The sequence below is a fragment of the Conger conger genome, chromosome 1 (genome assembly GCF_963514075.1).
Source record: "Conger conger chromosome 1, fConCon1.1, whole genome shotgun sequence".
Taxonomy (NCBI): domain Eukaryota; kingdom Metazoa; phylum Chordata; class Actinopteri; order Anguilliformes; family Congridae; genus Conger; species Conger conger.
In genome coordinates this window covers 59,288,925-59,303,677 of record NC_083760.1, presented here as the reverse complement: position 1 = coordinate 59,303,677, position 14,753 = coordinate 59,288,925, and the positions used below count along the sequence as shown (strand labels likewise).

The following is a 14,753-nucleotide window of genomic DNA, read 5'->3' as shown; positions in this document are numbered from 1 at the left end:
ACAGGTGACAGATGGTGTTATGGGGTTACAGGCTTGTTAGGGAATGGTATTGGTAGAGCAATGAGTGGGGATGGGGGTGAAGAATGGGGCTTTATTTCTGCTTCAGATTGCAAACTGCTAAATTAAATTTTATGCTAAAATGATTTCCTTTTAGATTAATCTAAATAAAAATAAATGGAATGTCTGTCACATTTGGGAAGTTGTAATCTGTGTATTATGCAATACAATTCCAGGCCGACTCAGTAGGACTGTTTTAACAATAATTGCAATTCAACAATATCAGCTGTTAGCTCGCTGCAGATGAATCCTGTGTCGACGGGTAATTTGAGGATCCTTAGTGTACATGGTCACCTTCACAGCGAGCTGTCAGATGACACACTGGTGGGAGAATAACAAGTGCTAACATGAGAGAGGTTTTGCAGAAAATTTAAGCAAACTGTGTCAGAGTGAATATTTATCTAATGAGCCTCATTCCTCTTTTTTCATCATGAGTACTCTTTGGCCAGTGAGACTCATTGTTCTTTGATGACAAGTAGTGTTTGGCCTATGAGATGCTTGCTGTACTCTATTGTGTTTGTTGTGAGCATGCTGCAGTGCATTGTGGATTGTGTTGGCCTGTTGATTGGCAGGGTTTGATTTTTAATGCAGTACATCAGCATGAGCATGCCTGATTGTCGAGTGAGAGGACACCTGAAGCTCGAGAGGAGATATCTTTCTGTGATTCTTTTTACTTTATTTGTTTTTTAGTTTGTTTCCATTACCACTGGCCTTCTGTACAGACCTCATGTAGTTCATCTCTCTTTATCTCACATGATTCACTGACTTTGCCTTCACACGTGGCTCCTATGTTCCTGACTTCTTGACCTGTGACCTTTGTTGGTTTCCGACATTGACCTGGGACTCCTGTGTGTTCTGATGTCTACGTTGACTTTTCAACCTTTGACTCCCATGTGTTTCTCACATCTATGAAGACCTCTTGCATGTGCGTGTGTCTGACCCTTACATTCACCTATGCTGTCTGTATTTCTTACAGGCCCCTGAGAGTCTCCTGGAATCCTTGGAGACACACCTGAACACTCTTGAGGGGAAGAAAGGGTGAGCTGTGGCTTTATCTGATATACATATTACTGCCGTACACCCAGTTCTTACAGTAGTGATAACTGAGCAATATCTATCACTCAGAATCTCACCTGGAATACACCCCTGCTACACAGGCCTTATAGTTGCGATGGGTGTGACTATAAAAGATAGGTTTGTTTGACTGCATTGAAATTAATATTTCATTAGTGGGACATACTGTAGGTATCACTTCTATTGGATCATTACCTAGAGCATGCAGTGAGCATGCTAATGTTGCTCTTTTCTGTCTTGCCTTAATGGAAATAAACAGTGAGGGGTGAGTATTTTGCTGTTCTCCTGTACTGGTGTGTATTTCTCAGAGTGTTGACATGGACTTAAGTTCATCTTGTGATTTTCATTTTGTGATTTAACCCATTTTGAACATGAGGTTTGGGGATTGACCTCAAATGTGCTGTGAATCCCATCATCACAAAGTGTCATTTTGTGATGCCTGCAAACCCTGAAACATAATATTTTGTGTACAATTAAGGAAGTTATAGTTACCCACTTATAGTGGGTGTGAATATCAAATCAAATACTTTTAGTGGGTAACTACGTTTATACCCACTTATAGTGGGTAACTACACCTGCATGCTACTGTGGTACGATAAGTACTGTGGTAATGTGTGCTGTTATCAAAGACGTGTTGTCTTTGGCATGGATTCTTTATTCCAATGTTTTTGGTTTCATGATACAACATGACTGCTATGTGATGTTTTGCTTGAGTGTTTCTAACTTTCTTTAACTCTGTTTTTAGGTCACCAACTAAGGTGAGGAACTATTTCCTTTTCTTGTTCTATTGTTATTCTTCATTTGACATAACTTGGCTTGCATGTTTCGCTAGTGCACTCTGTATTTTAATATTAAATGTACTGTTAATTACTGTACATTCAAAGAAGCCCATTTGAATATAAACTGATTTCTATGAACACACCAGTGAAATGTCCACACGCGGTTTGACTTCTGGATCTCTCCCTATGTCAGGGGTCTCCTTCGAATAACGGCACACCAACCAGCACTCCAGCCAAGACCTCCGACTCCACCTCTCCCCCTCCCGAGCCCTTTCCCACCGGGGCTGCCTCCAAGTACGTAACCACTTCCTGCCCTGCCTCCACCTTCACTTCCTGTTGAAAGACTATTGCGGGGGGGGTGAATGATAGTTGAGTATTAACTCTCTATCTCCCTCTCTCTCTCTCTATCTCCCTCTCTCTATCTCCCTCTCTCTCTCTCTTCCTCTCTCTCCCGCTCTCTCTCTATCTCCCTCTCTCTCTCTTTCTCTCTCTATCTCCCTCTCTCTATCTCCCTCTCTCACTCTCTCCCTCTTTCCCTCTCTCCCTCTCTCCCTCCCTCTCTCTCTCTCTCTCTCTCCTCTCGCAGTGCTCTGTCTAATGACCTGTTGGATCTTGACCTCCTGTCAGCCGCCCCCCAGCCAGCAGGGGCAGCAGCTGCAGCTGCTCCAGCCACATCGTCCTGGGGAGGTCATTTCCGCTCCTCTCATTACCTCAGCTCTATCCTAGCCCTTTCCTAGCTGTCACTCACAGTGACCCTGCTTTAAAGTGCTGTTGGTCAATCAGCACTGTGCAGTCAGTGCATTCGTCAGTTGTCTCGGGGAAAGGTCCTCATGAACACCTTTTTAAGTCGGATGATCAAGTCAGGGAAATCGGGATTCTAGATGCAACACGAATTGGTGACGATTTGTGACGTACTTGCTCTTGCCAACATGGTCAGAAACACAGTCCTGCATGAACTGTAAGAAATGTCATACAATAAAGCCAGTCAAATTTAAAAATTTTAAACAGAGTCTTTGAAAACTATCGTAATGCAGCATTCACCCCCCTGTTGTATTTGCATTCTAACTCCCCGAAATAGCAAAGAATTGTTTGCTATAACTAGCTTGTCGATGGCAAGCCTGGAAGGTCAACAGCCTGACAGGACGTGACCTTGGAATTATAAGGTTCTTTCTGCGTTAGTTTTGAGATATTGAGCTTCAAAGCATCGTAACACAGCAAAACTGAAATCGAGGACATAGTTCAAAATGACAGTCACTCTAAAAGTACTCTGAATATCAAAATCATATCAAATATCCCGATGAACAACATATTTATGACCCTAACTCTTTTTTCAGAAATGTCATTGTAGAAATGTGACCGTCTCGAGGAGCAGATGCACAGCCACACACAATCCTTCTTTCAATTGTCTGTCCACAAACCGCGTGAGCGCGAATGAGTCAGATGGCCGAGTTGTGATGTGTCCCCGGCTCTGAGAAAAATAATGACCTAACATCACTTTGAAAGCAGTGTGAGACTCTGATAATTGCATTCCTGGTGCTTACAGGGTGAGACTGACAGCTGACTCATCTTTGCACCTGCTGCCCTTCTCTGTATCGCTTTTCTAAATGATAGCCTACTGCAGGACTGTTGTTCCTCTGTACCAAAGCAAATAAGGGAATTTCCCCTAGGAGATCTGTTTTACTGCTGGCATTTCAACATCTGTTCGGGTTGAAAAGTATTTTCTTTAAAGATAATGGTATATTTTGTACATGTCTGACCTCTTGTAGCTTGTTTTTTTATCCAGGTTTCTGACAGACATTTTATCTCTCACATTTTATTTCAAATTCAAGATGATTTTTTGACAGGAAATACATTTTTTAAATATTGCCAAAGTGTAAACAGTACATTAACAATTTAACAATCAATTGCCACTATATAAGTAGGTAAAAATGTTATCAGTTATCACTGTCTTGCTCTCTCATACTCCTTCCCTTTCTGTCTTTTCACAGATCTCCTCGGGGAAGGTGAGTCACATCAATACTTGAGCTGAGAATTAGAGGGTTCTATCTGCGTTAGGAGCAGTTTTGAGATATCGAGCTTCAAAGATTCCAGAGCAGATACGACTTTTGAATTTAACATTTTTTCATGCTTTTAAACAGTATTTTTGCAGAAAACCTTACTGCACATTATTCCCTTAATTATTATCCTTCAATTGTTGATGAATAGCAATTCATCCGTCTGTAGGAAGTCAACCTGAGCTGGGCAGTTCCTGTAGGTATCTAGCTGAGTTTATATCTGACCTGGTGCATTCTATTCTCTGTGCTGCCCGATATCAGCAGATTCATGGTGGACACAGAAAATTCTCTAGTTATGCCCCCAAAATGTCCCAAAGACAATATACTCTGCATGTAAAAAATACATTAACATCCATGAGCATCTGGTCCTGTGAACAAATTTTTCTGAAAAAATCCTGTGATAGCAAGTTTCACTGCTTCAACCTACATGGGCACACCTGGCTGTTCCAATGGCAATGTCATTCTCCATCATGGCCTAGGCCCTCGGGTACAGTTCTAAATGATTGTACAGGATGTATATAAGCATGCCTCAGTCTGCAAACACTGTGGTGCTGATGGATTTAGACGGTGGATATTGTTCATGCGCATGCACTATTACTATATTAGCAACAAGAGGTCATTTTCATAAAAGTATTTTATTGTCGGGTCACGCAAGGTAAATGTACATTAACAATAACTTTGATATAGGTGAATCTCAGTAGGCTTCTGAGTTTGTTATGACTGCAGGCCTGACCGCAGATAATATACTGTAAAACATCTCAGCAGACCTAAAGACTGGGCCCCATGGCCCAACCATAACATGCATAACAGTTTGGTAGTTTATCAGAGCTTCACCTTTAAAACAGGCGGATATTCAGCATGGGGACCTATTCCTCTCGCTCGCACTCTCTCTCTCTATCTCTCTCTCTTTCTCTCTCTCTCTCTATCCTCTCTACTCTCCTTCCTCTCCCTCTCTCTCTCTCCTCTGTTTTTCCTCTCTGCTCGTCTGCATTTTTGGGCTGGTTTTCAATGGGGACGGGCGTGCTCACCTGCAGATTCCCTGACTGGTCCTGCAGCGCCCGCTAGCACCTCCGAGGCTCTTCTGTCTGAACCAGCCCTCACTGCAGACTCCGCCCCCGCTCCAGCCACCACCACAGCCACCGCTGCACCCGCTGCCACGGCAACCGCTGCTCCGCCGGCCGCTGAGGCCACACCCGCTTCTGCAGTTACCCCCGCCCCCGCCCCTGCTCCAGCATCCTTGCCCGTCCCCCCCGCGGCCTCGGCCCCCTCAGACATGGATCTCTTTGGAGGTCAGTGGCCTTTCCAGAATGTTCCGGAATAAACAGGGGGATGGCCAAAAGCTGCCTATTGCTTGGGAATAGCTGGCGCTGTGTTGCTCCTGACCAGACTTCATAGGCATATCATTTCTACTCATTGTCAGTACGTGTGGAGATAGAGATAAGCTTCAACCAATCATTGAGCTTAGCCATCTGGCCATATACGGTATGTGCTGGCTGCCTCGTTACTGATTCATGTTAGCCTCTCGTTTTGTGTACTCTCCAGTTGTGTACATTGAATGGATTGCATTTGAATTTAACTATTGTACTCGGAATGTATTCTTGCTTGGGGCATTTCTGTAATGATCAGTACACAGCTTTCCTCTCTGCTGTCCTCATCCAGTTGTTTCAAGTTTTATCTCTCCTCTTCCTTCTCTTCATTCCTTCCTTTTGTTCACTATTTTTACTGTTAATTTGCCCTCTGTGGTATCACAGATGCATTTGCAGCTTCTCCAAGTGACGGTCCTGCTACCGGGGAGGACGGGGCAATACCCACACCCATTCCTGCTGCGGATGTATGTGCTGGTAATGGTGAGTGTTCAGACTCTTCACTGGACGGGGGAGGGGGTGTATTTGTGTTTGTGTAAGAAGGGTGTGTGTGCGTGTGTGCGCGCGTGGGGGTGTGTGCGTGGGGGTGTGTATGTGGGCACTCAGAACTGTGACCTATGTGATCTCCCCACCCCCCTACCACCAAATGCCACCACCTTTCTCTGGCCTTTCTCTTCAATACGTACCCTCCCTTTCCAGTTTTTTCATGCTCATACCTTTCAGTATTCACTTTATGAATATTCCGGTGGGAGACCTCAGAGTGATATAATCTTTTCATTGGTTTTTGTTGTTTTTTTACAATTTACAAAATAATTATTTCAATTTGGGTGGAAGTTCATTTTGATTTATCTTCAAAGTGATTTTCTTTTCATGAAATGCGGGTAAAGTGTGAATTTGCATTGCTTGTGCAATATATGTGAATGTGCTGGCAAATGCTGCTGGCATACTGTTGTGCACAGCTGTAAACAGCCCCCCATGTGGTCTACGCATGTAATGACTAGCGATGTAAGCTGCCCCCTGTGGTCTATGCATGTTACGACGAGAGATATAAGCTGCCCCTGTGGCTGATTGAATTATTGCAGTTTTTTATTTCTCTAGTGTGCCTGCTGCTACAGTACACACAGTGCATTATTGACACATTTTTTGTTGTTCTCTGTAGCTCTGTACTCCAGCAAACAAGCGATTTAAATAAAACAACCTCCATTTGGTTAAAGTGCAGACTTTGAGCCAGTGAATTGTCTAGGAATTACAGCCTCGTCATATTCAATATTTCATTGCAAATCCATTTCGATCAATGACTGCCTGAAGTCTGCTAGCTTTTGAACTACGCATGCATGAACTAATTAAACTTGACATACCTGTCCAAGAAACATTTGAGCAGCCAATTGTCCAATTACTTTTAGTCCCCTAAAATTGGGGGGACAGGGTATAAAAATGGCTACAATTTCTACACTGTTCACCAAATATGGATGTAATCAATTTGGTTAACAACTTAAGGGGAAATAACTTATTTCAAATGTTTGTTTGCTGGAGTACATAGCAAAAACATGTATTGCTGTCCAAATACTTATGGACTGCACTGTATGTTAATAGCAGTCAACCCATCACTTCTTTCATAGATTGAACTGTTTATATCTGTAACTTTCTTTCTCTGTTTCTTCTCTTTAGTTCAAGTTTCTTAGGCTGTTTTAATTTTAGTTCAGTGCTTGTTGTATAACGTCCTCCTCTTCCCCGTCTCTGGTTGACATCCTACCCCTCTCCTGAAGACCCCTTTGCCCCGTCTGAAGGCAGTGCAGACGTTGCCCCAGAGCTGGACCTCTTTGCGATGAAGCCCGTAGAGACCAGTGCCACTGTAGTGACCCCCACCTCCAGCATCGCGCCAGCCATCGCCCCCCCGGCCCCAGCCCCCACCACGCCCGCCCCCCCCTCCACCAACGCTGCCGCTGCCCCCCCAACGCTAGATATCTTTGACGGTAAATGCGTTGAATTATCTCTGTACTGCACACTGTGATGACACCTGCTCAATCCCACACATTTATTATTGCTATTATTATTACCGGAGCATTTTTAACCATAGAGTAAATCAAATATTTTGACCACTCCTATAAGTTATGACACTTCCTTTGAAATGGATGGTGATGTCACTGCATCATCTGGTTTGGACCATTAGTGCTGATATGGGGGTGGGTCAAAGTTTTGATTGCATACCAGCTGTGCTGTTATGACTGCAACCCAGGTTAATGTAAAGGTTTGGGGGGGAAAGCATGGAATGGGATGGAAGATTTACAGAGGTGGAAAGTCCAGGGATCAGAAAAGTCCTGCCATGTGTTTCTTCCACCCATTAACTCAACCAGCCGATTTCACCAATAAGCTGTACCTCCTTGCTGAAGAATTGTGCTAATTAGCTAATTTAATTGGAACAAAATACTGGGGAGGACTTTTACCTTCTGAACCTGTATTTTACACCACTGGTTTCTAGACATAGAGCAGCATGTTCTTCCACCGGCGCCCCCTAGCTTTCACCCCCTCCACCTGCCCTGGAGGGATCAGGTGCTGCCACATCTGAGCCATATTTTTTATTTTTTTACAGTAATTGTTTACTAAACTTTTATTTAAAAATGTCTTAGTCTTCAGATGACTTTTTTCATTTTTTACAGGGATTGTTTGCTTTGTTACTCCCTCTAGCCCATATGCACTGATGTGACACTGAATGTGTGTGTCCTTGTTTGTAGATTTATTTGATTCAATGCCTGAGCAAAGCTCCTCCACAGCATCCAAAGCAGACGCTACCCCTAGCGTAGACCTGTTTGGGGCAGGTACACGAGTTCATTTCCTTATTCCCTCTCCCATATTTATGGGTGGTTGATTGCTGTCCTTTTCCCATCTTCTCGTCGTGTCTTGGGTTCGTCTTCATGGTGGCCTGTGACTTGTGGCATGCCTCCCCACAGTGATGTCAGTCGGAGAAATGCTACTTTCTCTATATTTCTCCGCCTCTTTCTTTCCTCTGTTTCTCTTTTTCTCACAACTCTCTGGTCTCACTGAATTCTCCTCCTCTCTGGAAGATCTCCCTGCGACCTCACGAGGCTCCTCTCCTTTACCTGAAGCCAATGTGACTGCCGATCTCCTTTCCGGTGAGTTCTCTCTGCCTTTCCCCCTATTAATTTCACATCCTGTCACTTATTTCCTGTTTTGTTTTCCTACTGATTGCTGCCCCCTGGTGGATGGTGGTGCTCGGTGTCTCACTCACACTTCCTGTCACTTCCTGTAGTTTATGGGGAAAAATCTGTGTTGAGGCCCCTGCTCTGTACACTAATCTGTTGCCTGCTTATAGCATAAAGTTCACAAAAGAATTTAGCCACCAGGTTGAAATCTGTGTTTTTTAAGCCTAGATGTCTGTTTAGTGTAGAACAGCTTTCAGTTTAACAATAAATGGCCCTCACAGCCTCTTGCTTCCATGGCAACGGTGACCCTCATAACCCATGTTTCTATGGTAACAGTGGTCCTAACAGCACTGCTTGTCTCCTGGATTTAAAGTTACTTACAGTGGCAGTTCTGTTGGATCTAATACACATCACATACTCAACAGAATGCTCATATACCTTTATTTATGATAAATAGTGTTATATTGTGTGTGTGTGTTTGTTCTGTACCCACTCTGTCTCTCCTGAACCAGATGCGTTCTCCGCACCAGTGCCAGTGGCCCCGCCTGCTCCCACATCTCCTGTCAAAACAGATGCCGGAGATGTGCTGGACCTGTTTGGGGGTGTGTACCTCCCCCTGCTCCCTCCAACATCCCACAGTACACTACTGGACTACAGGGTCACAACGTAGGAGTGGTTCAGTTTGGGGAAGAATAAGAAGAATGTACAATTCTCCCACTGGAAGATAAATAACAACTGTGTGGAGAAAGCGACACTTTTGAAAGGAGGTTCCTTCACCATGTCCAGTGTGTGTGCACTCTTAGTGGCCAGTCTGAGACTTCAACATCTCCCTGAAGTGGCTGTAGTACTGAGTTCAGCTCAGCTCAGTTAAGTTTGCAGTTGTAGGTGTTGACTTCCAAGAGAATCATGTGGTTGGTCGGTGTATAGATGCTCGGCTTGGCTCAGAAGCCTGTATGGGTCTGAGCTCTGATGTATGAATTCTGGTGGCTGGTAGCATTTCGGGTGAAATCATGGAGGTGTTCTGCTTCTACGTTGGTTGTGTGAAACAAGTGCCATACATACTGAGTGATGTTTTGATATATGCATTCACAACAAGTGCAATATGGTTATTGCAAAAGATTTACTGGTTACTCTAGAACATAATGTATAGGTTATTCATTCCAGTGCAGGTTGGAATGATGTCCAGCTTTAGAGAAAGTCTTGTGTGTGACTGCTATCTGTATATGTCTTGGATAATTCCTCCATGCCCTTTGTTGCAAGAGTAATAGGTTGTAGTTGTCAGCTTCAGAAAGATGTTTTCATGTGATCGCTTGAAATAGAGGAGAATGGCAGAATAATGTCAAGTGGTTCACAATGTCTTGATAAATAAAATTATTACCAGAGAGGAAATGAGTTCCTTCAGTTTATGCAGCATAAGTAATTTTTTCTGAAATTGCATCAGCTATTGGTAAGTTTTTTTCCACTACTTTGCAGCTAGCTTATTGGCTGTGCTCTCATATACCCCGAGAGGATCCTTCATGTTGTTGGTCGTACCCATAGACCTCAGGGGGATCCCTGCATGTGACTGGTTCTTGTTGTAGACCTTTGCTATTGAAAGACTTTAGCCAGGGAGAGGAGCTCAATGAACAGAGATCTGGACCTATCACCAGAATCAGGTGTGTATAACGTGTGAGTGACAGAAAGAGAGAAATGATGTCACTCATCACACACGTGTGAGTGTGCAGCGTGTGGGTGCAGATGGTGATCTGGTCCCCTGTCTCCTCAGTTTGGAGGTAAAAGCTGAACTCTTCTCTGTCCTCACGCTGCATTGTGGATGGACTCGACCCCACAGACACGTTTGGCAGTCCTGGGGAATCCCAGCCTGCCGCGCCTGGAGTGCCTGCCACTGACCTGCTGGGAGGTAAAGCCCTCGCCTGTCAATACCCGAAACATAACAGTGTGTGTGTGCCCACGTCTGGCGTATACAGGGCAGTCCATAAGTATTTGGACAGTAGTAATATTTGTGTTGTTTTGGCTCTGTACTTCAGCACATTAGATTTGAAAAGAAACAATGAATATGGGGTATGTATGATAGTTTGTGGATACTGAACGCTCTCTTACACCTGCACTAAGAAAGCGATTGAATACACATGACTTATCAGAAACAGCTGAAAATTGCATTTGCTCCCCTAAAATGGGGGGAATATGTATAAAAAGGGATGTAATTCCTACATGGATCACCTAATATGGATGCCTGAAATCAAAGGCGATTTTAAGGTTCTTTTTTTTTTATTTCAAATCCAATGTGCTGGAACACAGAGCAAAAGAAAACAACACTGTCCAAATACTTATGGACTGCACTGTATACCAATGCATTTGTGTTGTTTGCAATTGATAGGAATGTACGTACAGTTAGCACATTTGACGTGAGCGTATGTGTAGCAGGCTAGCTTGATAACGACCCCTCTCTCCACAGAGCTGATGACCCCCAGCCCAGCTCTTGCTCCAGCAGTCACCCCGTCTCTAGCCCCGTCCCTAGCCCCGTCCCTAGCCCCGTCCCTAGCCCCGTCCCTAGCCCCTGCCCCTGCCCCGGTGCAGAATAACCTCCTGCAGTCTGGCTTTGAGCCCGCCTTCACCTCGCCACCAGCCTCTGCCCCTGCAGTCCAGCCCGGTGGCTTTGATCCATCAGGTAGGACGCCCAATCCTTCGTGCCCTTGAGGCTAAAATTTTCTCACTGCAGTTTTCTGTATCGCTGGGGGGGGTGTCTCTGTAAAACAGATTTATATTTCAGTATTATAGAATATTGGTTGAAGCTGGTAGCTGGAAATGATCTAAATACAATATGTCTGAGTGGGCTGATTTATTGCCTCATTGATTAATTGAATTGAACTGTTCTCTTGTGGAGGGTTGCCAGAGTTCCTTCTCTACAGAGATCAAACCATGCAGATTTATAATAGTGCTGCTATTATATAATTCTTCTAATAGTGCTGCTATCAGAGCAAGTGGAGTCATTTCTTTATCTTGTTTATTTTATTCAGTGATGGTAATATCATTATAGCCTGAACTTCCTTTAGATGCTGTGCCTACTTACCAATTTGACAGGTTTATTAAACATGGATTTTACTGACATGTAATTCATAGGTCTTTTTTAACACAATGTCAATTTTCTCTGTGTTTTTGCTTTCTTCTGGTTGTAAATGACTGTGTGTTTTACTGATTTGTATCTCCTTTTTATGAAATATTTTTACTTTTTGCAAAGCATTTGTCAGAATTTAGTTTGAATGTTTACAAATACAGATCATTACATTAGATGAACGGTTACATTAGAGACAAAGTGCACATTTGTCGAGGCACACTGACTACACATTTGGTAGAGTGTGGAGCAGTGCCGATGTGTTGTCACGGTTACTCGTGTGACTGGCAGCGCAGGGTTAAGTTGCTACAGTACGTTGTGCCGGGGCTGTGTTAATGAGTCAGCTTTGAACGCTGGAATAATCGGCGCTCCGTGTGCATGTCCTGAACACTGCTTTGTTAATCTGCCTCCTCTCTGTGCTCAGCATGGCTGGCGCCCCCTACGCTTGATCACTCGTACTCTCTCCATGTTACGTAACTAAAGGTCTGCAACTGCTGATGAAAGCTTAACTCCTCAACACTGCCTTCTCTTTCTCTCTCTTTCTCTCTCTCTCTCATTCTTTACTGCTTGTGCACTCGTCGTCTTGCTGTGTGTCTATACTTCTCTCATGTACCCCTTCTTTCTCTCTTCCTCACCCTCTTTCCTTATTCTTCCCTTTCTTTCTTTCCTTCACACCCTCTGCTGGGTCATTGCTTGCTTCCACTGTGTGAATGGTGAGTTCTGGCTTTCTCACAGAAAACTAATTTCCCCTACAGTGCTTTGCGGCATGAGCTGTGTTGACCTCCTGCTAAGTCTTTCCAGGACGTGTGAATGTTCAGTGAATGCCTTTCTTTCTGCATTGTGTTTTAGTATATGTCAACAAGCTTGCAATTCCTAAATATGCCTTGTGGTCTTCATCCTTTGAAAAACAAACATTATATAATGAATTGTTTATTGCCTTCGCCAAGGATGTCGCATAATGACGTCTGTATGTCTGTCCGTCTGTCCGTCTGTCCATAACAGACATATCTGGAAAGATAATTCCCGAATTACCATCAAATTTGCGGGGCACATTCATGTTCTCAAGAGGAAGACACCTACTTGGGTGATCCCTTGTCCTTTCCTCTAGAGCAGTGGTCACCAGCCCTGTTCCTGGATCTACCGTCCCCTAGGTTTTCATTGCAATCCACATTTGGCACACCTGATTCTACTAATTCGCTGCTGAACAGGATCTTTAGCTGTTGAATGAGGTGTGCTTTGCTAAGGTTGTAGTAAAAACCTACAGGACAGTAGATATCCAAGAACAGGGTTGGTGACCCCTGCACCAGAGGCACCACCAGGCCAGACTTTCTATTTGTAATCAACATACTGTATCTGGAAAAGTAATTTGAAATTTGCTTCATTCATGTTCCCATGGAAAAGAAACCTATTGATTTTGGTGACCCCATGACCTTTCCTGTGGCATCACCATCTGTTCCGGACATAACTCAAAAAGTAATGACTGGATTGCCAAGACATTTGCTATGCACATTCACGCGAGAGGAGCTTGTTGTGCCTTGGCGGAGGATAAAATGTAGGAGCTTTTGACAGAAGCTTCCTTGCTTTTATATTATAATAAGCCTGTGTGACAGCTGTGGCCCTGGGGACAATCAGAAATGTCCCTCAGAGATGTGGCCACATCTTGGAGTACTGCAGTGCAGGCTGTAATGTAATGGTGTTACAATTGTATTCTTGTGGTATCGTATTAGCACTGTCCTAGTAGCAGTATTTTATTAGTATTTGTACTGTATTAGTATAGTAATACAGTGTAGTTACTCTCCTCCTAATTGGAGCTGCCTGTCTGCATGCCAGTGTGCTCATTCCCAAAGTGGCGGTTTCTGTTGTTGTTGAAGTCCTGTGCTGTTGTCAAAGTAATCTCCCTCAGTGGTCCCTGTTCAGAATTTGGGAAAGATTGTATCAGGGGTGTTGTGTGTGCTATGTGTCTGATCCCCTCCCCCTCTCCTTTCCTTCTTCCTCTCTGTAGTGTTTGATGGATTAGGGGACCTGCTCATGCCTGCCGTGGCCCCACAGGGACCTCCAGTAGTCCCCATGGCTGGGGTAGGGGCTGGGGTGGGGGCAGCAGGGGCTCCACCTGCAAAGGCAATTGGGGGTGACCTGGACTCATCTCTAGCAAGCCTGGTTGGAAGTATGTATCGATCTGGATGAGATGTACATCACTTAAGTTGGGAAGCATGTATTGATTAGAATATAATTATTGGAATTATTTTGATCAAAGTGATACGTATACTGAGTTAGCATGTGGAAGTCCACTACGGAGTGTGACATCACTCTTTTTTCAGCAATATGAGTATGATTAGTTCCCTTACCTGCAGTCCCATTGATCTTTTGTTCAGTGCATCAATGATATGACCCAACTGCCTTACATAGGCGTGTATTATTCAGATGTATTGGTCAGTTTAGCATATATATATTGACTATGCTTCGAAGCATGTATTGATTTGCTTGAGATGTTGATCTCGGCAGGAAGTAGACATTGATAAGATCGGAACATCAATGATTCAGTGTACTTCTTGTGCATACCTTCACAGCTGGAGTTTTTGTGGCATAGCTGGTCTTGTTGGTAAAGCGCATTAACCTGGCTGTGTTTCCTTTTCAGATCTGGGCATGGGAAATCAGAAGAAGTAAGGACTCTGTCTGTCTGCCTGACTTCATTAGCTCATGACTGTTTGTGTGTGTCTGTGTGTGTGTGTGTGTCCCTAAGAATTTTTATTTCAGTGAACTAGCTACATTCATACCACATTCGTTTGATTGAAGACTGTATTGTGAGATGCTAGTACTTGATTGATTAATGGATGGATGGATGTACTGAGAGCTTTCAGTGATTGATTGATTAATAGATGGCTTCTTTGATTGACTTACTGATTGACCAATGTATGGTTTTTCTCAGGGACATGCAGTGGAACGAGAAGAAACTGACGGGCGGGGCCAGTTGGCAGCCGCAGGTTGCCCCCACCAGCTGGGGTGCCCCCGGCTCACAGATGGTACGTACCACCCCTGTGGGGGTGCACAGTACAGCCTGCTGAGTTTGGGTAGGCCAGGTATTACAGTATGCAGTGTGTAGGATTTGGATGAGCTCAGTGTAGGGTATAGGGGTGTACAGAGCTCTGTAAAAC

General features: G+C 44.0%; 1 protein-coding gene across 3 annotated transcripts in view; it reads left to right on the top strand.

The window, feature by feature from the left end:
* Positions 1 to 14,753, top strand: part of snap91a (synaptosome associated protein 91a) — a 43,394-nt gene that overhangs the window by 24,946 nt on the left and 3,695 nt on the right. For 2 of the 3 annotated variants that reach the window (XM_061255518.1, XM_061255509.1), the window contains 16 exons: positions 1,034 to 1,095; positions 1,877 to 1,889; positions 2,104 to 2,204; positions 2,497 to 2,597; positions 3,899 to 3,913; positions 4,999 to 5,253; positions 5,716 to 5,811; positions 7,095 to 7,301; positions 8,061 to 8,144; positions 8,391 to 8,459; positions 9,002 to 9,091; positions 10,321 to 10,389; positions 10,945 to 11,157; positions 13,604 to 13,765; positions 14,237 to 14,261; positions 14,528 to 14,621. In XM_061255518.1, coding sequence (XP_061111502.1) covers positions 1,034 to 1,095; positions 1,877 to 1,889; positions 2,104 to 2,204; positions 2,497 to 2,597; positions 3,899 to 3,913; positions 4,999 to 5,253; positions 5,716 to 5,811; positions 7,095 to 7,301; positions 8,061 to 8,144; positions 8,391 to 8,459; positions 9,002 to 9,091; positions 10,321 to 10,389; positions 10,945 to 11,157; positions 13,604 to 13,765; positions 14,237 to 14,261; positions 14,528 to 14,621 — 1,656 coding nt within the window. Of the gene's footprint in view, positions 1 to 1,033; positions 1,096 to 1,876; positions 1,890 to 2,103; positions 2,205 to 2,496; positions 2,598 to 3,898; positions 3,914 to 4,998; positions 5,254 to 5,715; positions 5,812 to 7,094; positions 7,302 to 8,060; positions 8,145 to 8,390; positions 8,460 to 9,001; positions 9,092 to 10,254; positions 10,390 to 10,944; positions 11,158 to 13,603; positions 13,766 to 14,236; positions 14,262 to 14,527; positions 14,622 to 14,753 lie in introns of those variants that run through there. The other variant, XR_009709593.1, reaches the window with a different exon arrangement.